This window comes from Mixophyes fleayi, chromosome 5 (assembly GCF_038048845.1).
Source record: "Mixophyes fleayi isolate aMixFle1 chromosome 5, aMixFle1.hap1, whole genome shotgun sequence".
Classification (NCBI taxonomy): domain Eukaryota; kingdom Metazoa; phylum Chordata; class Amphibia; order Anura; family Limnodynastidae; genus Mixophyes; species Mixophyes fleayi.
In genome coordinates, this window is record NC_134406.1 from 218959748 (window position 1) to 218986449 (window position 26702).

At 37.9% G+C, this 26702-nt stretch overlaps 1 protein-coding gene across 5 annotated transcripts in view; it reads right to left on the minus strand.

Moving 5' to 3' along the window:
* NOL4 (nucleolar protein 4) overlaps window positions 1–26702 on the minus strand; it is a 217871-nt gene that overhangs the window by 101191 nt on the left and 89978 nt on the right. For all 5 annotated transcript variants that reach the window (XM_075213479.1, XM_075213477.1, XM_075213476.1 and 2 more), the window contains exons 2-5: window positions 26470–26619; window positions 5603–5714; window positions 3999–4111; window positions 1100–1232 (exon numbers count right to left, since the gene is read on the minus strand). In XM_075213479.1, the coding sequence (XP_075069580.1) occupies window positions 1100–1232; window positions 3999–4111; window positions 5603–5714; window positions 26470–26619 (508 nt within the window). The remainder of the gene's footprint in view (window positions 1–1099; window positions 1233–3998; window positions 4112–5602; window positions 5715–26469; window positions 26620–26702) is intronic.

Below are 26702 nucleotides of genomic sequence, written 5' to 3' on the forward strand. Positions count from 1 at the left end.
TGCACACAAAAGTTGGAGATGGCTGCACTTAACCTCCCACATAAACATCTTGCCTCAAATTAAATCATTTACAAATGTGTAAAGGCAGTGGGAAATTAGATTGTGGGGAGTTTCATCGTACTAATGACAGGGTGGTTAAGATCTGCAGACTTGCTGGATACCATCTCAGTTCAGCTGCTGAACCCAGTGAACTATCATTGCTGTCAATGATCAATTCTGATGCCATCTCTATTCCTCATTTGGTGATCATTTCTGGTGACAGCCAATGCCACCGGTCATGGGTACAACTGTCATGGCACTGTGTACCAGAGTGCCAGTGCAGCATGAAAGCAAAAGACTCCTCAATAACCAGCAGAGGAAGGACGCTCATTTAAGATAAATGGTGAAGCACAGTCATGGTTGCCAGCAGCTTCCTGTTTTAAGATTTCTACAGTGACTGGTTCATGTCTCTGCCTTCCTCTGTCTATACTCCTTCCAACCATACCACAACCCTGCTAGCTGCACAGCAATGCCAGTCACCAATGCCTGCTTTATTACTTCTAGCTGTCAGTTCTGTTGCCTAACAATAACCCCACACACTTCTCCCACCAGCAGCTTATACAGTATATCAAGTGCTCCCCACACCTCTTAGACTGTAAGCTCTTTGGGCAGGACCAGCATTATCTTGTGTTTCATGTCATTATATGCAATTTGTTTGTCTTATGATTCCCTCAATGTAGAGCACTGCGCAATTTGTCTGCACTTTAAAAATAAATAATATTTAATAATATGTTATATGATATTTAATGTTCAAAAAATCTTGCAGTACTGTAGGGAAATATTATCTTGTTTTTGTAATCATAGGGTCATTAAAACACAACATAAAACCAAGCATAAATGTGAATACCATGCTCAGAAGAAACATTTTTTCCCTATGTCTATAGTAATTTCCTTTTTCTACACAACTTGCCCAACCAGAGCCATCTCTGATTGATTTTGTATATCGCAACTGTGAGTGGCAAAATGGACATTTGACACCATTTAGAAGATCACATAGCAATTGAAAATGGCCCCCAAGTTCCAACATGAAAGAACACATTTGGAATCTTCCAATACTTACCATCCTGTTGTCCTTGAAGATTCTGAGGGCTCTGCATCCTTTCTTCAAGATTAGAACTGAGGTCAGAGTTCACAGCCGACATCCTGGTGGAGTCACTCATATCAAATTCATCACTTTCTATGGAACTTTCATCCTGCAGACATAGACATAGGGTTCACATTTATTTTATATTACAAGTTTCCTCTAAATGTATTAATGTAATCCTACATAGCTATGTAGGTGGTGAATGTTTTTCACTCATTGCAGCTATTTAGATCTCTAACTCTGCAAAACAATTCTTATTTTTGTGGACACATTGTTCAGCTCATCATGGTTCCTATATGATGGAACATCTGTATGCCCATGTTCTGCCCAATTTTATTTTCCCGTGCAACTTTTACTGTGCAGTCACAGAACACAAGGGACACTTACACTGTAGTCTTGTTTATAAATTATGCTTCTTGTCTGTTAAATAATCAATAAAGAAAAACTTGCCGGTGGACATCCTATATGAACATTCCAGCACCTCACATAAGTAAGAGGGAGAAATAGGAGCAGGAACAGGTATAAATAGAAGAAGCAGAGGGTGAGAGAGGAAGTGCGAGGTGCAGGGGTTAAGTAAGGGAGAGTGAACCAGGCAGTCAGGCACGGGGGAAGCTGGTGGAGAGGGAGAGAGGGGGGTAACCTGGAATGAAGCTAGGGGCACCTGTGGAATTTGAACAGATATAGTAAATCGATAAAGGACTCATGAAAGACATAAGGAAGAGATGAGAAAACACGGGGAGACATTAGATAGATGTAGGAACTCGGGAGACATTAAGGAAAGTTGAAGAAATCTAAAGTAATACAGGAGACATGGGGGGGAGGAGGAGGGACACAGGGTAGGTGGGGAACATAGGGTGGACAGCCCTGCATCATTTAATATGTTTTATATTATGCTATATCATGTAAAAAAGGATCGGAAATTAACTTTACACTATTAAAATCCCCAAAGCTCCTGTGAGCCACCTAAGACCCCGGCCATTCACTTCAAAATTCCATACCAGCACTTCTAAATTTCCACTCCGACTACTGCTTGCACTAAGGTGGAAGACTATGGAGATATATTGTATATTTTGATATATGATACCAGGAGTAAACAAATGATTTTCATGGGCGAGATGGCACGTTTTCAGTTTTTTACTTATTTATTATCTATAATATTTATATTGGAACAACGTTCCCATAAAATATAAACACAAATATGAAAAGTCCCAAAACTCAGAGCAAGTTTACAGTGTGTGTTTATTTTGCCCTAAAATACTCCTAATGAGTGTTTTCAAGAATCCATAAATATACAATGAAAGGATGATTTGGATCTTTGTTGCCACCTTTTATTCATAAGTTATAATGCAGGAACTGTACTTGATTTTCTGATTTCCTAATGTTTTATTCAGCAAGATCTTTAGATCATAACCAGATTTAGTTATTTTCATTGTCCTAGGACAACAAACACATTTTTTATTCCGAATAAAATCTTATCAATGCAATGTGCACATCATATCCAAGGACAACAAAACGAAAGAAGCTAGGCCTCAGATATGAATGATATTCCAGAAATATCAATCAATGTATTTAGTAAATAAGGGCCTGATTCATTAAGGATCTTAACTTAAGAAACTTCTTATTTCAGTCTCTTGGACAAAACCATGTTACAATACAAGGGGTGCAAATTAGTTTTCTGTTTTGCACATAAGTTAAATACTGACTTTTTTTCATGTAGCACACAAATACTTGATAGCTTATTTGTACACTGAAATTTAAAGTAAGTTGATATTTGTGTGCTACATGAAAAAACAGTCAGTATTTAACCTATGTGCAAAACAGAATGCTAATTTGCACCCCTTGCATTGTAACATGGATTTGTCCAGGAGACTTAAATAGGAAGTTTCTTAAGTTAAGATCCTTAATGAATCAGGCCCTAAGTTAATAAATTAAAGGTAGCTGAAGGTGGTGACACCTTTAAATGTTGTGTTTCCATACAATATTTCATACTCTTGGGTGCACAGAAGAAGTTTAGATACATATGATTCCTCCTAACATACCCAGTAATTTGCATTCTTGGTCTGGAGGGGCAGGTTGGGCAGGGGGGCAGGGGGGTATCTGCCACCTGGTCCGGTCCCATAGTGGGCGACCTTGGGCTGAGTCACTGAGCTACTTGCAATTTTTTTCTTTTAAAATGTTCCTAATAGGTTACTGAACTTATTTTCACCCCCCGGGCTAAAATTTGCCGGTCAGCCCCTGCAGGGCTGAGTGAGAGAAATAATGAACACTAATTGTGGCTGGGACTATTTTAAGTGTATTACATAAGTAAATTATTACTATGTTCTATCTCCCATTTTAATGTATTAAGAAAACCATTACCAGATGTAAAGGTGAACATGTAAATTACCCAGCATGTAAATAATAGCAGCAGATCTGCAGCCAATAGCATCTGTCTGGTGGTTTGAGCTGCACATTTATTGTTACTGGCCCTGATAGAGGACTTGCATTGGTTGAGGGAACTCTCACTCAGGCTAAGCCACACTGACACTTTGACATCCCAGACAGGAGCGTGTAATTTATTTTCATTCACCATTTTACATGATGTACCAAAAGCCAATACAGTAGACATGTCAGGTCTAAACACAAATAGCCACCAATAAGATCTGCTGACATTATACGTGAGAATGTTGTCAATAAACACACAGCAGCACAAGGACTCCTGTAGTACCAATGTGCAGCACTGGGCTAGACATCCCTAGCTTCGTGATGACTTAGGTATTGGTCTTCGATGCCTGTAAACGGCAATGGAAATATATGGGTGTTGACAGGCATTGTAGGCCAGTAACATGTGGATGGTCAGTGCCTTGACGCTCTCATGATATATAACACGCATTACCTCATCTTGTTGTGAATTTAAGAGCTGCAGTTTCATGTGCTTCATGTAAGCCATGGTAATTGGCATATTGTAGTCGATCATGCTTGTTACCAGTGTGGGAGGTTTGCCATTATCTGAAAAGAAAACATATAGAAGTCCATAGTTAGTCCATATATTTTTTATCAATAACCCCTTCTCTGTTTAAAAAAGTTTTTTTTATTTAAATGTATAGTCTTTTTATTAATAGGGCAATATATTTTTAGTTTTATATTCTTAATTTTATTTTTTTGTATGTTTTTTTAAAAGGAACCACATTAGGGTGTTTTTGTTTAGTGGCTCATTAAACCTGATATCTCCCATTTAGTAAGACCCTTGTTTGTTCTGGACCAGTCCTTGAAACCTCCATAGGTTCTATTCTATAACATATTGGGCACCATGCCTTAAGGAAAGGAAAGGAAAACAAAAAAAATAAAATGAGTAACTTTGCACTTTGGCAAAACCATGTTGCATTGGAGGGGGGTGTAAATTTAAAATGTGGGGACAGATTTATAGTTGAACTAGGGCATATTCTAGATCAACTTAAAATTTTATTGTACAAATAAAGCTATCAAGTATTTGTGTGCTACATGAAAAAACAGCCAGTATTTGATTTATGTGCAAAATAATAAGCTAATTTGCACCCCTTGTATTGTAACATGGTTTTGTCCAGGAGACTACTTACTCATGTTTTTGCTTTACTTTCCTTAATGAATCAGGCCCATTGTCTTTAATATGGGTAATATGGTCCTCAGGTGTATATTATGTTAGTGTTAGCAGGTAATCATTTAATAAACATTTTGATTGTGTTCTATAAGCATTTCCTAGAGGCTACAATAGCTCCATATGACATAGCTGGAAACAATGGTGTAACGGCCATAGGTGTAGAGTGTGCAGCTGCAATGGGGCTGAAGGGGGGGCACCTCCCTATTAAAGCTCCATGTGAATTTTTCCCCATTGGGAGGTATATTGGGACTCTTACAAAACTTTCCTGTGGGGCTCACCAGTGTCTAGTTACACCCCTGGCTGGAAGCAAAGAGATATAACAAAAGTAAAGGCATTATGAGGCTTCAGTTGGTTATATGTAGCACCCTTTGTGTTCTTGTTGGTTTTACAACTTCAATTATAGATCCTTTTATGGACACATTTTAAGTAGAAGGATGCATCAGAGGTGACGGGTATTTTGGTGCTGTCAGACAAATGAATGACATAAGTGCAATAGGTGTTTCTTAAAACACAAATGGAAAAGCATCTTTTGTAAGCCTGGAATATTACAGTTTGGTGCTAAGTAACACAAAAGATGTCTTAATCCCCAAACATAACAAGAATATTGACTAAAAACTACATTTAAAATAAACAAAAAAAAGAAAGTAATTAGTCAGTAATAAAAACACTGAACATTGTAAAGGACAAATCATGAAAACCTGGAAATCATGGGCAGATAGACACTATGGTCAGACATATATTGAGAAAATACAATGGAATGCATGGTCATGAAATATCTGCCAATGCTCAATGAATCAGTAACAACCCTAATCTTGTATATAAAGTGGGTAGGGTCACTGCCCTCTGTGGACCATTGCTCTTACCTTTGTGATCGGCTCCATCTGGATTTAAGTGCATTCTTTTCTGACATTCTGAGCAGCTCATTAGAAATCTTGTCACTGCCTCTCTGGGAAGGAAAGCATATGTCTCCGAAATCTAAAACAATTGACAAAACAGCCACCATGTGAGCTTAGCCGTTATATTCAATGAAAAGCCTACAAGTCTATGTTAAACATAACAATGAAAACAAGCAAGACATATATTTTTATTTTATATAATGGAAACATTTTCCAAGGATAGCATATATACAGTTGTATTATATAAGAATTCAATACATTTTCCAAGGACACATTAACATTTCTTACCGCTACAGAGCTCTACCATTTGATAGGTCCTAAGTCTAAACCTATACAAACCTTTAATGTTAGACTTCACATCCTGGCCAACTAATTTCTTAATATAATCCTTTTCAAGGCATAAGAGCTACAGTTATTGGAATTAGTAAGTACATTCACCATGATGACCCAATTGGCCAACACCAATACCTTTCTTGGATGAAGTGGTTTAATTTCTGAATCTAGTAGGTTCAGGGTGTACTGTTTCAATGTCTTGTTATTTACTGATACCATTTGAAAAAAACTGACTATGATATTAAATAAGTTATGTTATGTACTCCCAACATCTCAAATGATCAAATTACTACACTTTACGTCTGTATAAATTGAGCCAGCAATAAAAAGACCTGTAGAAAAGGATATATGAGAAATGAAATAAAGGTATATAACAAGAAAGCTTAAAAATAATAATACAAAAGTATTAGTATAAAAAACTACAACTACACAAACATCAATATCCATAACAATTAAAAAATCATCATATTAAAGACACTAAACTATGCATGTGTGTGTGTGATTATGATACAATATTTCTGTGTGCTGATGTTATAAAAACAACAACAGAAACAATGCCAGACTTATGTATCTTTAAATAAAACCACAATATAAAAGAGTTTTAGTAAAAGCTTTGATTGCATGTGCACCTCTTAACCTTGGATGAGAACAAAACTAAACAAACCATTGTAAGGATGGAATTCAAAGTGATTGTTGTGAACATGTCTGATGTCAGTACATTAGATTATGGTTGCATGTCACTCTTTAGGTCAGCATACAGCAAGGCTTTTGTCTAGTCTGCATAAGTGAAGAGTGCCGTCTCTTACCTTGACCTGCTTATGTTCTATCAATACTAACATTTTATATAGTTTTCATAATTTCCAACAACTTTTTTTATTTAAAAAACACAGAGTTATTAGTAACTATTTCTCATATATTTCAGTCTTGGAAGTTTGGCATTTCAGAAATAGTTATTTATTTACAATTTTATATAAATAAAAAAAAGTTACTAAATGTATAGTCTAGGCTATAGAACTTGGGGCTACAAATATGGCTATTTAATGCCACATCTGGGCCACATGTTGACAATAATACAGCCCTGACATAGTTCATACAAATTAACACAAACTTTCTTGCACAAACTTCTTGCCCAATCAAGCAATCAACCAATCAATCAATCCCCACAGGTACAAATTACATTGTGAAAGGGCTACTTATATTACAGCGCTATACATATACACACACACCGATCAGCCACAACTCTATAACCACCTGCCTAATATTGTGTAGGGTCCCCTTGTGCCACCAAAACAGCTCTGGCCTGTGGAGGCCTGGACATCTGAAGGTGTTCTGTGGTGTCTTGCAGCAAGAAGTTACCAGCAGATCCTTTCAGTCCTGTAAGTTGCGAGGTGGGGCCGCCATGGCTCGGTATTGCTTTTCCAGCACACCCCACAGATGCTCGATCGGACTGAGATTTGGGGGATGTGGGCACTAATTTAACACCTCAAACTCTTTGTCGTGTTCCTCAAACCAATCCTGATCAATTTGTGCAGTGTGCATTATCCTGCTGAAAGGGGCCACTGCTATCAGAGCATACCGTTGCCATGAAGGGGTGTATTTGGTCTGCAGTAATGTTTAGGCAGGTGGTAAATGTCAAAGTAACATCCACAGGACCCAAAGTTTCCCAGCAGAATATTACCCATAGCATCACACTACCTCCACCAGCTTGCCTTCTTCCCATAGTGCCTCCTGGTGCCATCTCTTCCCCAGGTAAATGACTCCCACGCACCAGGCCATCCACATAATGGAAAAGAAATTATGGTTCATCAGACCAGGCCACCATCTTCCATTGTTCCATAGTCCATTTATTGGTTATACCTTTGGATAGTATTAAAGGTATCAGCGGTGTTAGGTGGATGTGAAGCCACAGATGCTTTTAACTTAACCAGGTTGCCGGTTTATTGAACTTGGTAACAAACAGGTTATGCAGGTACTCACAGTTATACAGTACAGCAGGCAATAGCAGTCTTATATGCAGTCTTATGCAGTATGCACTTATACACTTTGTGGCTGGATCACTTATAAATATCTTATTGTAATAATATATTTAAATTATTAGCATGGTGTGACAATTAATATATTTGCAAATGTACTAATTTTTGATACTGTATGTTAGAAATGTATTGATTTTTTTAATATTGTGTGTATTTCTGTATAGGGAATTTATTGATTTCTAATGTATTGTGCCAGGTCAGAGGAAGTCTGTTTTGCTGATAGCAGGAAATGCTACATAAGTATTTCCATCTCAGAAGTGACAAATACCTGCTTTGGCCTGAAGACCCGGAAGGGGATCGTTACCTGTGTGCATGTCTTATTAGAGAGACAGGAAGTCTCCTAACAATATAGACAGCACATTTGAGGAGATCAGGTTGCAGCAAAAGTTAAACTGTGTTAGATGCAAGATTAGATAATACCCTGATGTTAAATGTATGAATGGGATTTTTCAGTCTTTGTAGAGCCATCTAGAATCAGGGGCAGTGTTACCCCCTGCTAACAATTGTGTCAGAATCTGTACAAAAAGGAGCTGTGTTTCACTATGTATTGTTGTTCCATCTGACCTTCTGATCACTGGTACCATAAACCAGTGTGTAACTCTCCTTATTAGGACACTTAAGCTAATAAACATCACTTGCTTCATGAGCCTGCTTGACGACTAATTCCCTGCTGTAATTCCTATGACCTGCAGATTAGACCCAAATCTAATCCGTTCTGTGGCTGATCTGAAGTTTGAACCCAGCATCTAGTACCACCACTCTGCCCACTACCTAGAAGCTCTAGAAAGTGTGATAGGCCAGGGGAAAAACCATCCATAGCAACCCTGATATACAGGAAGAGGTCAAGGGCACCAGCCCACGTGCCCAGTGAGGGGGTACACTAGAAGTGACAGTTACCCAGAAGGAAACGGTTCTGGATGCCGCTAAGGCGGCAGCAGCTTAAGCCCCTCCTACTGTGGTTAGCGGGCGCATTTGGGAGAAAGAAAGGGGATGGTGGCAAGGCAAGCCCAATCGGTCCCCAACAACACAATAGACAGAGTGACATAGGCGGTCCATCCTGTCACACACTTGTACATATATATGCAGGGAGATTATTGGTATGTTCCCTGCAGGTCAGTGCAAGAAAGTATTATGGTCACTGGCTCTTTATACTGGAAGCCTTTGGTTACTCTATTTACTCTTTAAGGAACTTTAGATGCATGGCACGCAGCTAATATACACTGCGTCCGTTCACTTCCATGCCTGACTGTAAAAGTTGGCACGAAAAGCAGAACTTCTGGTTTGCGCTGTTCGCGCATGCAGAGTAGTGCATTTCGGACAGGGGTATCCTGCCCCACTTCCTCCTACACTAGACAACCGGGGAATCTGCAGGTAAATGAGACGGAGTGGAGCGCTCCTTTCTAACACCATTTCTTACACTTACATGGCCATTGTAAGTGCTGTTGGCAGTGGACAGCGGTCAGCATGGGCACTCTGCAGCGATGCAGCCCCATATGCAGCAAGCTGTGATGCATTGTGTGTTCTGACACCTTTCTGTCATAGCCAACATTAACTTTTTTGGGATTGGACCAGACGGGCTAGAAAAATTTCCATAGAATATTGTTTTATACTTTTTGCTTGTCACAAGTTTACTTTTCCTAACTCTATTACTCTTATTATCAGGATAATGAACATAACTATACATTCATTTGCATAAAAGACTAACTGTAATCAGTACAAAGGACCATTTAATTGACATTTTCAGATATGAGCCACGATGTTTAAATATACTGTTTAGAGTTAATCTAACATTCCACTGTGGCTCTGTGGAAGGGTAAAGTATTACATTCCCCTCAAATCTTTAGGATCATGTCTTAATGGGATCTGTTGCAGGTCAAAAAGCTGGGATTGCAGTGGAGTTGCTATAAAATTCATCTGTTCTTGCCATCAACTCCTAAAAATGGTCCTCCATTGTGGGGCCCCCGATACATGACCCTTCAGCACAGAGGATGGGGATCCAGTGGCAGGGAAAACATGTTGCTTATCATACAGATGCTGACGTACATTGGGACTCTCAGTTAGACTTATCTCAGTACAAGGCAGAAATGCCTCATAAACAAACAGGCTATGATAATAATTCCCTTTACAGCAATGTTATTAACCTCTTGACGCTTCAATGAAACACCCCCGAATCTGCAGGGAAAGTCATATCAGCTGTGGTCACAATAGAAGATTGCTTCTTGCAATACTCCAGTCTGGGTTATCTGTATTAGTAAGTTCAACTTAACCACTTCGCTTGCATAATGACAAATTTCCTTTTAGCGTTGGCTATTTCTAAACAAGTATACAGTAACACTGGCCATGCATGTGCACACTTGTCAGTTTTTCTCCAAAATGGCCTTGCACTGTCCCTGGTTTTGGTAAATGCTTGCTCAAAATATTAATAGACAGGAGGGCTCGCTGAAGTCCAAACACCAATGGGTCCTTGGCATCAGATCATTGAACCAACTTTAGTGTTATATGGTGGCTGCTGAAGGATGATTGGAATGGAGTTTAATAAAATTTTCACTGGTTAAGTCTACCTACAGTATCACCATTCTGCATAGTAATGTGAAAATGTCCACAAAATATGGGCCCAACAGAAAATAGAAATCCCAATAGAGAGTTTGTAATGCTTTAATGTGACCACAAGATGCTTTGTTAGATGCAGTAGTCTACAATACTCGGGTGGAGCAGCTATGAGCATGATAAAAAGGACCAGTGATTTCACAGCAAAGCAAATGTGCACAAGCAGATCAGCAGCTTTACTGGAGCCCATAGTCTCTCAGTTTCTTTCTATCCAATTTGGATTTCTTATTGCACTTTTTCACGATAGTAGTCAGAAACAGTTTGAAGGTGGTATATGTAAAAATAGATAGAAACAACAGCGCTGATAAAGATATATGGCAGCCTGTATGTGACTACTCCTATCCACAAAGGAGTAAGAAAAGGTACAATATGTATGGTATAGTGTCACAACTAACGGCGCCTAATATCATACACAAACTGTTCACAATACAAAAGTCTAAATGAAATCAGCTCTCCAAATCGTGTAATCTCAAATATGTGACTTTTTGGTAATAATACATTTCATCCGGATCCAAACGGGAAAAATTCCCCTCAGGGAGATGTACTCACCAAAAGTAGGTAGTACATCAGCGTATATCACTCTCCTACGGACCCTCCGTTTATGCCGTGAGCTTCTCCACAAACTGTGATCAGGATGACGGCCTCTGTTATAAATCCAATCATCGGACAAGGGCAGAAGGTAGAGGGAGTGGTCACGTCTCCCGTTCTTTAATCGATCCACGATCCTCTATTATAAAACCGCTGTTTTCTTTTAGTGTCCTCAGCAGATGTAGTGTGTATATATCTCTCCCGCAATCACTTGCCTCAGTTCGGGTACAGATCCACCGAATATAACGTGAAAACGGGGAATACAAAAAAATGCTAATAGTGCATTAACTCTTACATAAAAAGGTTTATTTAATAAAAATGGACATGACATAAAATGTGTGATACAATCAACACTCCTCTCATCCAATGTACCCTTACCAGCACAAGATAGTATATATGCAATGTATATGTGTCCTCGGAATCACCGGCAACTCACGGGAACAGCTATATAAGGTAAGGGACATGTACCATGAACCTCCAGCCAACGTGTTTCGATTCGATCTGAATCTTTCTCAAGGCTTCTGGAGGGTGGGTTCTTCCTTGTTATTTATACTAATAGATAATCTTATCTGCAGGTGTGATATATAGTCTGCATAGAGGTAATTCTCACATTAAATCATTAGGATTTATAGAACATCTCTCTGGATATGGTCCTTTTTATATATGATCTTTTTACGTGCTGTTTTGACTGTTTAATGGACTATTTAATAGACTGATAGCGTGTGTCAGCTGAGCCGCCCTTATTCATGGGCTCTGTGAGAATTACCTCTATGCAGACTATATATCACACCTGCAGATAAGATTATCTATTAGTATAAATAACAAGGAAGAACCCACCCTCCAGAAGCCTTGAGAAAGATTCAGATCGAATCGAAACGCGTTGGCTGGAGGTTCATGGTACATGTCCCTTACCTTATATAGCTGTTCCCGTGAGTTGCCGGTGATTCCGAGGACACATATACATTGCATATATACTATCTTGTGCTGGTAAGGGTACATTGGATGAGAGGAGTGTTGATTGTATCACACATTTTATGTCATGTCCATTTTTATTAAATAAACCTTTTTATGTAAGAGTTAATGCACTATTAGCATTTTTTTGTATTCCCCGTTTTCACGTTATATTCGGTGGATCTGTACCCGAACTGAGGCAAGTGATTGCGGGAGAGATATATACACACTACATCTGCTGAGGACACTAAAAGAAAACAGCGGTTTTATAATAGAGGATCGTGGATCGATTAAAGAACGGGAGACGTGACCACTCCCTCTACCTTCTGCCCTTGTCCGATGATTGGATTTATAACAGAGGCCGTCATCCTGATCACAGTTTGTGGAGAAGCTCACGGCATAAACGGAGGGTCCGTAGGAGAGTGATATACGCTGATGTACTACCTACTTTTGGTGAGTACATCTCCCTGAGGGGAATTTTTCCCGTTTGGATCCGGATGAAATGTATTATTACCAAAAAGTCACATATTTGAGATTACACGATTTGGAGAGCTGATTTCATTTAGACTTTTGTATTGTGAACAGTTTGTGTATGATATTAGGCGCCGTTAGTTGTGACACTATACCATACAGTTTGAAGGTGGTGTCACGCTGGTGCTTTCAAAACATTTAAAATGTAGCATGCAAATGTTCCAAATCATCATCATCATCAACATTTATTTATATAGCACCACTAATTCCGCAGCGCTGTACAGAGAACTCACATCAGTCCCTGTCCCATTGGGGCTTACAGTCTAAATTCCCTAACACACACACAGACAGAGACAGACAGACAATTTGTTAGAAGCCAATTAACCTACCTGTATGTTTTTGAAGTGTGGGAGGAAACCGGAGCACCTGGAGGAAACCCACACAAACACGTGGAGAACATACAAACTTCTTACAATCATTCAATCATTCATACTGTAACTGTCCATGCCAAGTTTATTAGTCTTATTGTCAGGGTGATGAACATAACCTGATAGAATGATAACATTCATTTTCCTGAAAACACTAATTGTAAATGACCTCTAACTTGTACTGTTCAGATATGAACCATGAAGTTTGAATACATTGATTAAGGTTAATCTGACATTTCACTGTGACTCTATGATAGGGTAAATTATTCCATTCCCACTTTATTTCAGACAGCTGAAGCTTCCTCACATCTTTAGGATCACGTTTTAATGGGATCTGTTGCAGGTCAAACAGCTGGGACTGCAGCGGAGTCACTGCTAAATTTGGCTGTTTTTTGCAAACTACTGCAAATGAGCCCTTCATTGTGGGTCCCAGCTTCTTCCATGAGTATAATAAAGACAGTATCTAGTATCACCAGGTGCTTTAAACACTTGAGCGCTTTTCAAAAAGTGTCTAAAGCGCTGTATGATTCTCTCTATAAATGTCACATACAGCGTTTTAAGTGTTCATTTTAAGTTGTAAGCAGAAAAAACTGCTGTTTTCCAGTGGTGATAAAATGGTATAAAACCGAGACAGGACTGCTCAAGAAGCTGGAAAAGTGCCAGTGTAACATCATCCTACAACTCCATATAGGAGAAAGCTATATATAGCCACTTAAGTGATAAATAGCTGGAGTATTAAACGCTAAAGATCTATATCAACGTGGCATCATTTGAAATGTAATTCCATTGGTGGGTTGAAGTAGGGAAGTTTACCAGCTTCATGTAGATTGCGCTGTAAATAGGGTCCAGCTTTGTGACACCCTGACCTCCAGGGGCAAATGCAGGATTTGTAGAGGGGGGTTTCCACACCATGCCACCAGTGGGTGTGACAAGCATGCATGGGGCATGGCTATAACTTTAGAGGGGGGTTTCCGCACCATGCCGCCAGTGGGTGTGACAAGCATGCATGGGGCGTAGCTATAACTTTAGAGGGGGGTTTCCACACCATGCCGCCAGTGGGTGTGACAAGCATGCATGGGGGCATGGCTATAACTTTAGATAGTGCTTGGCTGCTCTCCAACTCTTCCTATCCCCATAATATACCTGGGCAATGCTGCGTGGACTACTGTTAGGTGCACACAGCTCTCCCTTTAAAAGCAGAGCCATGTGAAGCGGGGGCAGGTTCCAGCCACCTCAATAATACAGTGCCCCAGACTTGCAGGGGGGTTTCCAGGCACTAGGGACCCCCCCCCCCTCGGTTTGCTTATGACCTCATCTGGGGTCCCCAGTAACACAGAGAAAAGGGTTCATAGGGGGCATTTCCACTATTCAAGTGGGGGTTAAGAAATTATTTTTAACCCTATGTTTTAAAAACTTCAACTAGCCTTTATGAGAAGCCTTTAGTGAGTACAGTTCTAATTCTCCATTTCACATAATAGCATATTGTATGTTGTTCCTTGGCTTTCCCTTCATTACCCTATTGCATACATTTGTCCTTGATTTACATTTGCAATTTGCAGAGGTTAGAAGGTGCCTTATCAAGAGGTGTAATAGGTGGAAAAAAATCAGGCTGAATTCACATTCACAAAAGTGACGTACCATGGATCAATTAACATACACCCTTACATACTTTCCCTACAAAGATTTATATGGATAGCAATTTGTTTTAATGCTGTGTGTAAGTGCTCATATATCACTGTTATCACACAGATTCAGGGACCAGCAGCAAATGAAACATTTGCAAGGAGTGTTTTGTGTATGTGTGTTTTCCTGCAAGTATTCATATGTGTAGCCAAACTGAAGAACAGGTTGGAGTGGGAATTAATTTAGAGAATAAGTTACTGGCTTAGGAGATCATACAGAAGAGTAATGAATGCACATTAGTAAGATTAGAAAAGCAAAACTTAAAGTTTCCCTTGGGATACAAGATTGATCGAGTCTTTAGCATTTGACTTAACTCGAAAGTAGGAAAACTTAATGGAAACATCTTCAGTCAATGCTTTCCACAAAGAATGTATGTATATATATATATATATATATATATATATATATATATATATATATATATATATATACATACACACACGCACACACACACACACATATGTGTATATATATATATATATATATATATATATATATCCAATCCAAAAACATACTGGTAGGTTGAGTGGCTGCTATCAAATTGACCTTATTCTCTTTCTCTGTGAGTGTGTATGTTAGGGAATTTAGACTGTAAGCTCCAATGGGGCAGGGACCAATGTGAATGGGTTCTCTGTACAGCGCTGCGGAATTAGTGGTGCTATATAAATAACTGGTGATGATGATGATGATGATATATATATATATATATATATATATATATATATATATATATATATATTGAATACCTTAATAAAGGCTCAACGTCTAATGCACAACTGATTGCATTAAACATGTATACTAAGAACTACATAGTGTGGGATGCAAGCCACAGAATAAATATATTGTAAATACATTGTTATTTCTATTCACCTTGGAAATGACATTTTTCAGTAATAAGCATAGGTGAAAGGCTTTCTCTTTTCATTGTCTCCCCATCTTTATCTTCTTTTTGTTTATCTCTCTGTTATTCTGTTATAAAAGGATGTAGCATGTCTTTTATTTGCACTTGGTATTTTTTGTTGTAACTTGTGAAAAACACACATTTAATCAAAGTTAACAAGAATGTAAAACTCAAGGTAAGTATACATTCAAGTTTATTTTTCTGTAACAGAACTGCAGTGGAATGGTTAGCTAGCCTTGGGGGCATGTGACTTTAATAGGTACACAGAGAAGAACCAGGATTTAAGATGTCATATTTATGTTAACAGCATGTGTTATAACAGAAATGGACTATGCTCTATTGTAGTTACTTGTTACCAACGATCCAATAAAGCAGTAAAGGCACATTTAAACTCTGACATTGCGGTATGAGCCATTTTCAGCATAAGCAGAGAGGAATCCACTCATGTGCATTAAACATTCTATTGTACTTTACATTGCTAAAGAGCAAGTAACTTACATCAAATAATTTGTATCACTGAGCCAAATAATGTATCAGAAAGGACTGATTTGATTATACTTAACTGAATCGCCCTAGCATATGATCTGTTCTTTATCTTAGAGAAAGCAGGCATTGCTGAAGAGTGTGGTGCCTCTCTATCTTGCATCAGTTAAGGCAGGTTCAGGTGCATGAACTACAAATGACTACAAGCTACAAATTTCATACGAATGGAAATTGTCACTTACATCACAGCGAGCATAGCTGAAATGCTGTGCTTTACCATTTAAAGGCTAACTCCACCCAAAAGACAAAAACAAGAATAGTACATAAACATATCGATGAAACATAGGCAAGTAAAACTTAGGACTTGTTGTTTTGACACACTTCATTTTACCCAAACATATTTTGACGTTTTGGGTAGAATGATGTATTTTTTGCACTGTCTAAGAATTGTGGGAGTAGTATATATTCATTTGTGTTGAAGGGGGGCGGAGGAATAATGAACAAAGCTACTTGGAAAAAAAGTAGGTGTAATAGTGCAACAATATATTAATCTTTAAGAAAAGAAAGCCCCATTTGGGGGCTCTGATCATTCTAATACAAAATATAATGAAGGGCTCAGACAGAAATTGTTTCTCGTTCCTCGGGTCATTGGAAATATAGCAGTTCTCCTCCTAAATAAAAACTCATGAGCAAGATTTTAGGATCCAGATATGTGAATGGACAGGTAGTTTTGTAAATAAGTGCTTCAGACATTCTCCAAAGAAAAGTCCATCTGGACATAGCCTTAGCTGTCCTTTCTCTCTTTGTACTGATATACTAGTTTTTTTCCTTAAATCATAACAAAAATAATTAATAAGTAATGCCTAATTAACTTATAGTTTTGTTTGTTTTAGAAATCAGGAAGTGGCAGAGAGTAATTTAGTAGTGTACATGCACATGATTTAAAACAGCAATATGTTTGAAGGCAAGTTTTGCCTTTAAACAGATTGTCATTTTAAACTATGCCGGCAACGTTGCCGAATGTCGGTGATCTGCTAGAATCACAACTCAATACATTTACCCCGAGAGTGAAAAATTGAGATGAAAGTGTGATATTTTGTGCAACAAACTGAAAGTTGATTTTGTTCTCTACTTTTTTCCATTCTATTTTTTGGAAAGTAAGCTTGAAGCTGTGACAAAATAATGTATCCTTGTAAATGCAAATTAAAGTTGATAGTCAATTTGTTTAATTTATAACTGATATAAGGCACCACTGTCCCTGATAACCAGCATTAGCAATTGTGACATCAAATGAGAAATTATGGTAATACTATTCGCTCTCTACCTAACATATGAAGATGTTGAATATTTAAAGGTTTGAAATCACAGAAGTGAAACCTAAACTGCCAATAATGACAGGGCAGGGTCTATTCTGCATTTATAGTTGATGTAACGGTGACTTTGAAAGGATACAAAGAAGGGGAAGGTAAATGTACACATGAACATTAAAGTTTGGGGACAAATAAGAAAATTGGTAATAATTGTATTTACTTTTAAATAGTATTATACTGACTTTATATATTTTTTTTATTTTTTAATATGTTATTAGTATATTTATCTATTTTAGAAATTATAGGGCAGAGGTAGATAAACTGTGGCTTTCCAGGTGTTGCATAACAACAAGCTCCAGCGTGTGTTATGGGATTTGTAGTTTTATAGCAGCTGGAAAGCCAAGGGTTGCCCAACTGTGCTGTAAGGGTTGTTTTATTTATTATTAGTTCTATTTTACTACATTTAATGAAACCTACACTCAAGACAGCAATATTAAGGAAAAGGAAGTAGACAAATCAGTAAAAGTTGTTGCAATGTGAAAGCTAATTTTGTTGTAGCCACAGATACAAGGATAAAGAGTCCCACAGTATAACAGAAATGTATACGTGCATGTATATTATGCATACTTGCCAACTCTCCCGGAATGTCCAGGAGACTCCCGCATTTCGCGAGAGTCTCACGGACTCCCGGGAGAGTGTGGCAATCTCCCGCATCTGCCCACTTCCTAGTGAAGTGGGAAGAATTAGGTCCAACACGCCGCGATTCACTGGGAATCGCAGCATTTGGCCCCGCCCCTGCTGTAAAATGATGCTTCTGCGTCATTACGTCATGGGGCGGGTCCAAAATGACACAAATTTTGGAGCCCCACCCCCCATCACGCCCACCTCCCCCGGCAGGCTCCCGGAAGCCAACTTCAGAAAGTTGGTAAGTATAATTTTATGCCAGTGGTGCAATGCTCGCTTATGGGATGGCAGCTGATTAGTGATATACCAAAGCTAGCTATATATTTATTTACTTTGGAAGAGACTTGAGAAGTACAACAGGGGTGAGCGCAGCATTTCTCTTGCTTACACCAAAATATTCCTTTAGATTTGTAAATTACACTGGTCACAATGTAAGTAGGGAAACTCACATGTTGGTTCTCCATGTACCAGGGACCAGGTCTATTCAATCCAAATATTTTGGTAGCTATTTTGAAAGCATTGTCTGTCACCAATACAAGTACACCATAAAGGGAAGTTAGTGCAGAATTGAGGTTTATTCATGAACATACTACATACTTACCTACTTTCTTCAGCTCCCTTCCGGGAGCCAGCCAGTGGAGGGGGGCGTGAAGGGGCGGGGTGGCCGAAATCGCGTCATTTCGGCCCCGCCCCCTGTGACGTCATGACGCAAATTGCGTCATTTGACAGCGGGGGCGGGGCCAAACGCCGCGATTCACCGGGAATCGCGGCGTTTGGGATCTAATTCTGCCCACTTCACTAGGAAGTGGGGCACTTCCTAGTGAAGTGGGCAGAATTCGGGAGATTGCCACACTCGCCCGGGAGTCCGGGAGACTCTCACAAAATGCGGGAGTCTCCCGGACATTCCGGGAGAGTTGGCAAGTATGACATACTATTGTACATATGATTCCATACCGGAAGCACACTATGAGATAAGCTGTGTGGATTGGGGAGCTTCTTGCTGAATACAGGCTTGGTGTGCATGTCCACCTGGTATTGCATCCATATACAAAAATTATATTTCATTTTGAGAGTTGAGATATTTAAATGATTCAAGGGATGGTGATTGTACATTTACAAGGGGTTTCCTGTTCATTGAAGGGCAGCAAAGCAGTTTTCTCTCTGCAAAAATGAGTTTACACATCCTAAAGACAGCAGAGATCAGGCCTTGGCTAATGCTATCAATGAGATGCCTTTTATACCTTCGAGATCCGTTTTATGATGGATGGAAAGTTCATTGTTAGGTGCATTTCTAGCACTTTAAAAAAAATTCAGAAGTTACAACAATGACGTATAACAAAGGCAGTAATGATGTCTCCCCACTCTCATGATTAAAGACGTATATGAGGTTGTAAGGAGCAGTATTTTAAGAGAAACAATGGGAAGTTGAATGAATGATAGGGAAGACTTACTCTTTGCATGATGTGCATCTGGACCCACAAGCCCTCAGAGATACCGTAGATGCAAAACGATTTTACGGGGCAGTTCCAGAAAGCAGACTGTGCATGGTACCTGTGTGTATGTATGCATATATAGGTGAATTTGTGAAAAATGAAATGAGCTGTAGGAGGATTTTCTTCTGGTTTGTGAATGAGGACCAGCGACTAAACGTTTTACAATATCAGTGTGAAACCTGCAATATAAATCACTTCCTCTCCTCAAGATGGTATATATAACATGGTTTATATAAAGTTCCTGTATGGTATAGCACAGTAACATACGGTCCATTCCTTCTATTGGGCATCCAAAGGTGGAAATTCCTCTAAATAAGAAATGTCCAACCAGAGCTACAGTAAAACTATACAGGACAGTTTGAGGGAGAACATCATGGTAGCTCCAAGGAAGCAAATATTGAGCTTGCTTAGCAGGTTAGTATATTATCAACCCATTTACCAGTTATTATAATTTATTATTATTTACAAAGGCACCCGAAAGGATCCACATCGCCAGTTTTACTTAATTCTAAAATATGTACTTTCAGCATGATTTGATCAAGCAGGGAAACTGCAATAAACTATATTTTAATTTATTGCTAAATTATTTTCTACATCTGTCAATATTTGTACTGTTTAAAAAAAACAAACAAAAACATTCCAACATATTTACAATAAAATCATTTCTAGGCACATATGTGTCAGTTTTAATGCTTCACCTGAGATCAATATGTGCAGAGCACACAATCGCATAGTGTGCAGTAAGACAGAAGCTTTAACCTTCGGCTGATACGAGGCTGTGTACAGTACACTTAAGTACTGCAGGACCTTGGACAGCAACACTCATATATAAGTAGCTGGTTCCAGCCTGCTGAAATCTGATTGGTCCTGCCTTCTGGTTGTTATTGCAGTAACTTAATACTCTTCCAGCAAGAAGAAATGTAGTTCACAAGGAACCTTCTTCCGTATTGCCATTAAGACTAGAATAATAATTGCAGATTTAAATTGACACAGAAATTTCACGTGGGTCATATTGAGAATTTTTTTTTATTGCAGCATCCAAAACAAGTACAAGTTTATCCAGGCAAAAAAAGTAATTGATATGTTTGACCTAACAAAGTCAAGACAGCGTCTGCATTTTTATGTTATTTTTGTGATGCAGACTTCTCATACAGCAGAGTTCACAGAAACAGTTATCACCAAGGGCTAGATTTACTAAGCTGCGGGTTTGAAAAAGTGGGGATGTTGCCTATAGCAAACAATCAGATTCTAGCTTTCATTTATTTAGTTGGTTGCTATAGGCAACATCCCCACTTTTGCAAACCTGCAGCTTAGTAAATCTAGCCCACGTCTGCTAGAATTAAAAGGAGCAACAAACTCTGCTCAACTAAGAGCAAGATTCCTTAAAGGCAGCATTCAGTTATCAGCCATAGTGAATAGAGGCCATAGATAGATAGATAGATAGATAGATAGATAGATAGATAGATAGATAGATAGATAGATAGATAGATAGACACTAATACGTCCATTTTCTCTCTTTTTAACAATTGCATTTTATAATTTTTACAGCTGGTATGTGCCTGCAAATCAAAACTGTGTTAGAGCAGCTGTACTTGGGCAAAATTGGTAAGCAAAAGTGTTTTACTTTTTCAATGAATTGGTTAAGATAATAAACCCCAAATCAAGTGAAACACAAAGAGAAAAGTATAATATAAAGAATAGAATGAAGAAAAATATTAATTGAATTATGTTCAAAACAGTGACATGATCCCATTTAAGTCTTCACTGAATTATAACAAATGTCTCAAGAACTTGGTATTATAAGGAGAGATTTCTGTAAATGAAAAAATCATGCATGGGTACATATCTTCTATGTTACATTATATTACTTAATTCCAAGCATGGAACTTAGCAGGCAGTGCCAACAATGTAAAAATAATCATACCAACAGTCTTTGCAACCCTAGACAAAACAAATAAAGTTAAAGCACAGGGAATTTGATATATATATATATATATATATATATACACACACACACACACACACATACATACATGCATACATACATACATACATACATACATACATACATACATACATACATATACATATATAGTAATTTACTGCATCTCACTCTCTGTTTTCTAATATTATAAATGCAAAATTTTCATGTACCTAAGAACTATAAATACTGAAGATGAATACGATTATTAATGCACCAAATGATACATTGCACCAGAAGGTGTAACTACAGCATTTGCAGTCCTTGTGACCACTATTGGGCCTTGTAATACAGGGGATCCTGTCCCGGAGGAAAACCATACAGAACATACTTAATAAAGAACTTATCAATGTAGGTGAGATGGAGCAGACATTGTGGCAGGTATGACACAATATATCTATAGGCCCCAGACATTCTAGGTATGCACCTAAGTTCTGTTCTGTAATAGCCTCCAACTACAAGACCTGGCAGCAGCATTTGTACAGCACTAATGGAGCTATTGTTCAATCTGAAAAAAGCCTAAATTTGGTTAGGGGAATAAACTACAGTAACAATTGTGAATTTACAGGATATTATTTTACATAAGGTTTACTACCATGGAACTACTGTAAATAATACCCCTGTCTTAAACAATACATAGTGTGGATTTCTGCAATGAATTCGTTTTAATTGTTTTGATTTGATTTTTGCATTTTACCAATATAAACCTGATTTGCAAGATGCCAAACACACATCTAAGTCAGTATTTGTAAAACACATCATGAAAAAATCTGAATAATATACAAGCCATCAATCATAAGTTATGTTTCTTGTGTTCCCACTAATATTTTCCTTATTATCAGTATTCTCAGTATTTATAAGGTACAATGATTTTATTGTGAATGAACATTTGAAGCAGACAATCACAGAGGACACTTTGTGACACTGCTTTCAGTTCCGTATTGTGTAGACCAATTATTCTATGACAGAGAGAGACTTATGGGAAGGAACAGATTGGTGTAGGAGAAGGTCTATACCTTGATTGACAATACAAAAATGTCACCGTGCCGTTCTGTCCTTTCCCGAGTAGAATGCTAGAATGGCTCAACAATACACCTGCCATGGAGAAGGTACAGCAAATGAATAATTATATTAAAAACTCTAAAAATTGACAGGTGTGCATCTAATAATTTGTTCTCTCTTGAATTATTGTCATTGAGGCTCTTTTTGAAAAGTAAGGTGCTGCTTATATGCAGTAAAAAATGTACAATTCTTTTTAAACAGTTTTAAAACAAATGACAGATTAGATTGGGATTGTAACACTGTTTAATAGTATTGTACCTATTTGGTATCCTGTGACAAGCAAAGAGACTTAATGCATAGTAGGAGTGTTACTAGGTGTTTGGTGGTTCCAGGTCTAGCCTTAGCTCCATTCCTATTAATTGTTCAAATTTTGTGGGGCAGTCCCACTTCTGGATCCAAATTTCAGAGGTCCGAAATTGTTCCCCTTTTTTGGTCTGGTATATTAATTTGAATGGTTCTGTATTGGTTAATTTTTGTCCTGAAATTTTGGCAGCATTAATCCTGTTAATTAATGCTGTATGTACTAAGATTCCTACATACAGGCATTGGAAAACAAATAGCAGTTAAAAGCATATACAAAACCTTGTAACTTGTTTTCACTTTTAACAGAGCATTAGAAGTGTTTTCTCAAATCTTTCCTGCAGCATAGTGTGCAAGATATTTAATGAGCAGTTCCATTGAACATCATTGTATTTTACAGAGGATTAAACACTTTTGAACGTTGAAATTGACATGAAGCAAAGCATAGCAAGCAATTGTCTGACAGCGTACATGGAAAGGTCCATTCCCTTACATTATTTATGGACTATCAGCACAGAGCCCATGTAATAGGTTTTAAGAACATGTGTTAAATACTTAAAATCCTGCGTTTTCTGTAGCTCTATAAAGCAAGATACAATTTTGGATAATTTGTATAAAATATTCTGCCAATGTGATTAAGACTGTTTTATGCCATGAAAACATATGTGTCTTTTCAGAACATATTATAAAATGAAAAAGTATTTATTTAACAAAAGTCTTCTTAATATGCATGGTAACAGTTGTACTTCATCTGGAAACCTATAATTATTATTGTCACCATGTGAATTATTTTGCAAAGAACTTTGGGAGATGACAGAGGTGTGGAAAACACCTGACAATTTAATCCATCTCATATACAGGTATATCAACAATCTTTGCTAAACATGTAGTGATAAATTTTTTCAGCTTTTCTCAATATTCCAAAAGTACCGTAACCCACATTATATACATCTACTCCTCTCCTTTATAAAAATATTATAGGGGCATTTATTAAAACTGGTAGGCATGAAACAGGTAGAGAATATTCCTCTCCAACACCAAGAGGTTGCCAAGGGACCACATTGAATCATTGAGATTTTGAAAAAATAAAGCATCAGCTTATTGATATATCAAATAAAATGTACTAGGCAAGTAACTAAAGGAAGAAATACATAAGTAAATCCCAACACTGCATACAAACTGAATACACAGAGAATAAAAATCCCAAAAAGCCCTTTGTTTTATTTATCTTATGTTAGAAAAGTTGATATCCGCTGCATCCAATCACATAGAAAATCGTAGAACAGTCATAACCAAGCAAAATAATCTATGAAAAATGAATATGTATCATAAAATATTGCTATTTGTGATCACCGAAAATATTGATCTATAGATTAATGGAAGGGATATCAACCAAAGGAGTCCATCATTTAAAGATATGTCTTATCCAAATAAAGGCTTATGATAGATATCATTTCTTACAGCTTGACCTTTTGGATACAGAGCCTCTATTAAAAACTACAGACATTCAGGGTAAAGATAAATTCGGATTTTGGGGCTTTTTTTTTGTGCCAAACTGAATATTCTGGAAATTATGGTGTTAAATCTTTTAGGAAACATTCACTGTGCAGGGATGTGTTGTACAGCAGGTTCTCAGTGCAGCCCTTCAGGTTGAGGTTCCCTTTATAAGTTTGAACTCTCATTTTCAGATTCCTCAAACATAAGATAGGGAGTAGTTCAGTGAGAAGAAGGACATTATCAGCAGATCTCTAGGGAGGCTAGTAAACAGCTTTCAGATGTTTAGTATATAGTGTAAAGGAAGAACTATAGAAGTTCTGAATTGTACAGATTTATATGGCAACAGGTACTATACCTGTTGTCCTATAAATCCCATTATAACACCATCTATTTGTTGTTTAACATCTTGTATAAAGTGACAGTTTTCTTAAATGTTGGTCTTAAAACTTAGATTTGTGCAAAACAGACACTTCATCCAGGGACAGCAACACACAGCATTATATTTCCCCTCCAAAAGTTTATTTTTATTCCATGAAATCCTGCTTTAAGGCCATATATGTTGAGATATCTCTCTTAGAACTCATACCGATTACTAATTATTGGACAAGGGTTTGTCCCACCAGCCAACCTAGCATGAGAATAAGCAGCAGGTTTGTATGACAGTATCGCCCTCAGTGCAGATTAAATTTACATTTGTTGGTTGCTGTTACTGGCAGATGTCCAAAACTTTATGTTGTTTGAGGATTTAACACAAAACCTGTAGGTAGCAACTATTTAAATAGATGCTGCTTTACTGTATAAGAACTAAACTGTTCATTCAACTACCCTGTTAAATGTATGTGATGCCTAATGAACATGAACAATCACATTGTACTTATACTCTGAAATTCATCTTGGTGACTAACAGTTTTAGATTGAACTAACCACTTTTTTGGCTATTCTGCAATAACACCTTATTTTCCCTTTGAACTTTGTAGCATCAGTGGATCAGTTTTAGTACATGGGGGATACTTTTCATTGGTCATTATCTAGATATTTTACTTTGAAGGTCTGAGTCATTAAGGAGAGCAAAGCAAAAAAATGAGTAAGTTTGGTCCTGGAAAAACCATGTTACAAGGCAAGGAGTGCAAATTAGTTTAATGTTTTGCACATAAGTTAAATACTGCCTGTTCTTCATGCAGCACACAAATACTAGCTTTATTTTTACACTGAAATTTAAAGTTGTTCTAGGGCATATCCTACCCCAACTATACTATATCTGTTCCCATATTTTAAATTTACCTCCCCCTCCAATGCAACATGGTTTTGTCAAGATGCAAAGTTACTCATTTTTTTATGCTTTACTCTCCTTAATGACTCAGGCCCTGAATGTCCAGACTCTTATAAATTTCTGAGCAGAATCAACCCTTGGTTAAAACTGCCTCTTGTCAGGTGTATTAATATTTAATTGTTTCAATATCTTTCTGCATCTGCTATATATCTTATATGGCACATACTAATACAATATACAGAGGAAAGATTGCTGAAGTATCCTATGCCAACCCACTCACATTGCCCTTACTGCATGGAATATTGTGCTGAAATTCTATCACTCTCACTCCAATATTAGCACCCCAAATGCTCCAGTATTGAAACCCACATTTCCTTGAGCTAGAGGATTTACCAGCTTTTGTATACTGGGCCAGGACAGGGGTGAAGTACATTTAAACATTTTTCAAGATGCTAAAATTAAAGCACTTTTTGCCTTCCAAAGTCAGTATAAGCTAATTTGCTCTGCGTATGGTCACAGACAGGCTGACTACAGTAAAGGTGTGCTTGCGTAATTGCGAATGATGCGGACCAGCAAGGAAGCGCAGCTATGTCCGCCAGGAAACGTAACTTTTGCAGGTGCCTGAGGACCCGAGAAACATACTTACAGAGTGACACCCAATTCTGACACTGGCAAAATACTCACCGAGCAGAAATATTAAAAACAATTTTTTGCAACAAAAGACTGACCAGGTTCAAACAAACAAGACTTTTCACTTACAGCTTTGTAAGTCCTCTTCTGACCAGCATGCTTCCTAATCTGTTCTCCATTAGGCCCCGTTTCCACATGCATGGAATAAATAATGTCAAAGAAATCTTCCACCACCGCTACTCTCCTCAAGGACAGCTTCTCCTCAATGCCCACACCATCCTAGGACAGAAAAAGAGAGGCAGGATGAGCAGGTGAAAGATACGGCCTTACAGTACAATATAACCTTTATCAGGAAAGCTTTG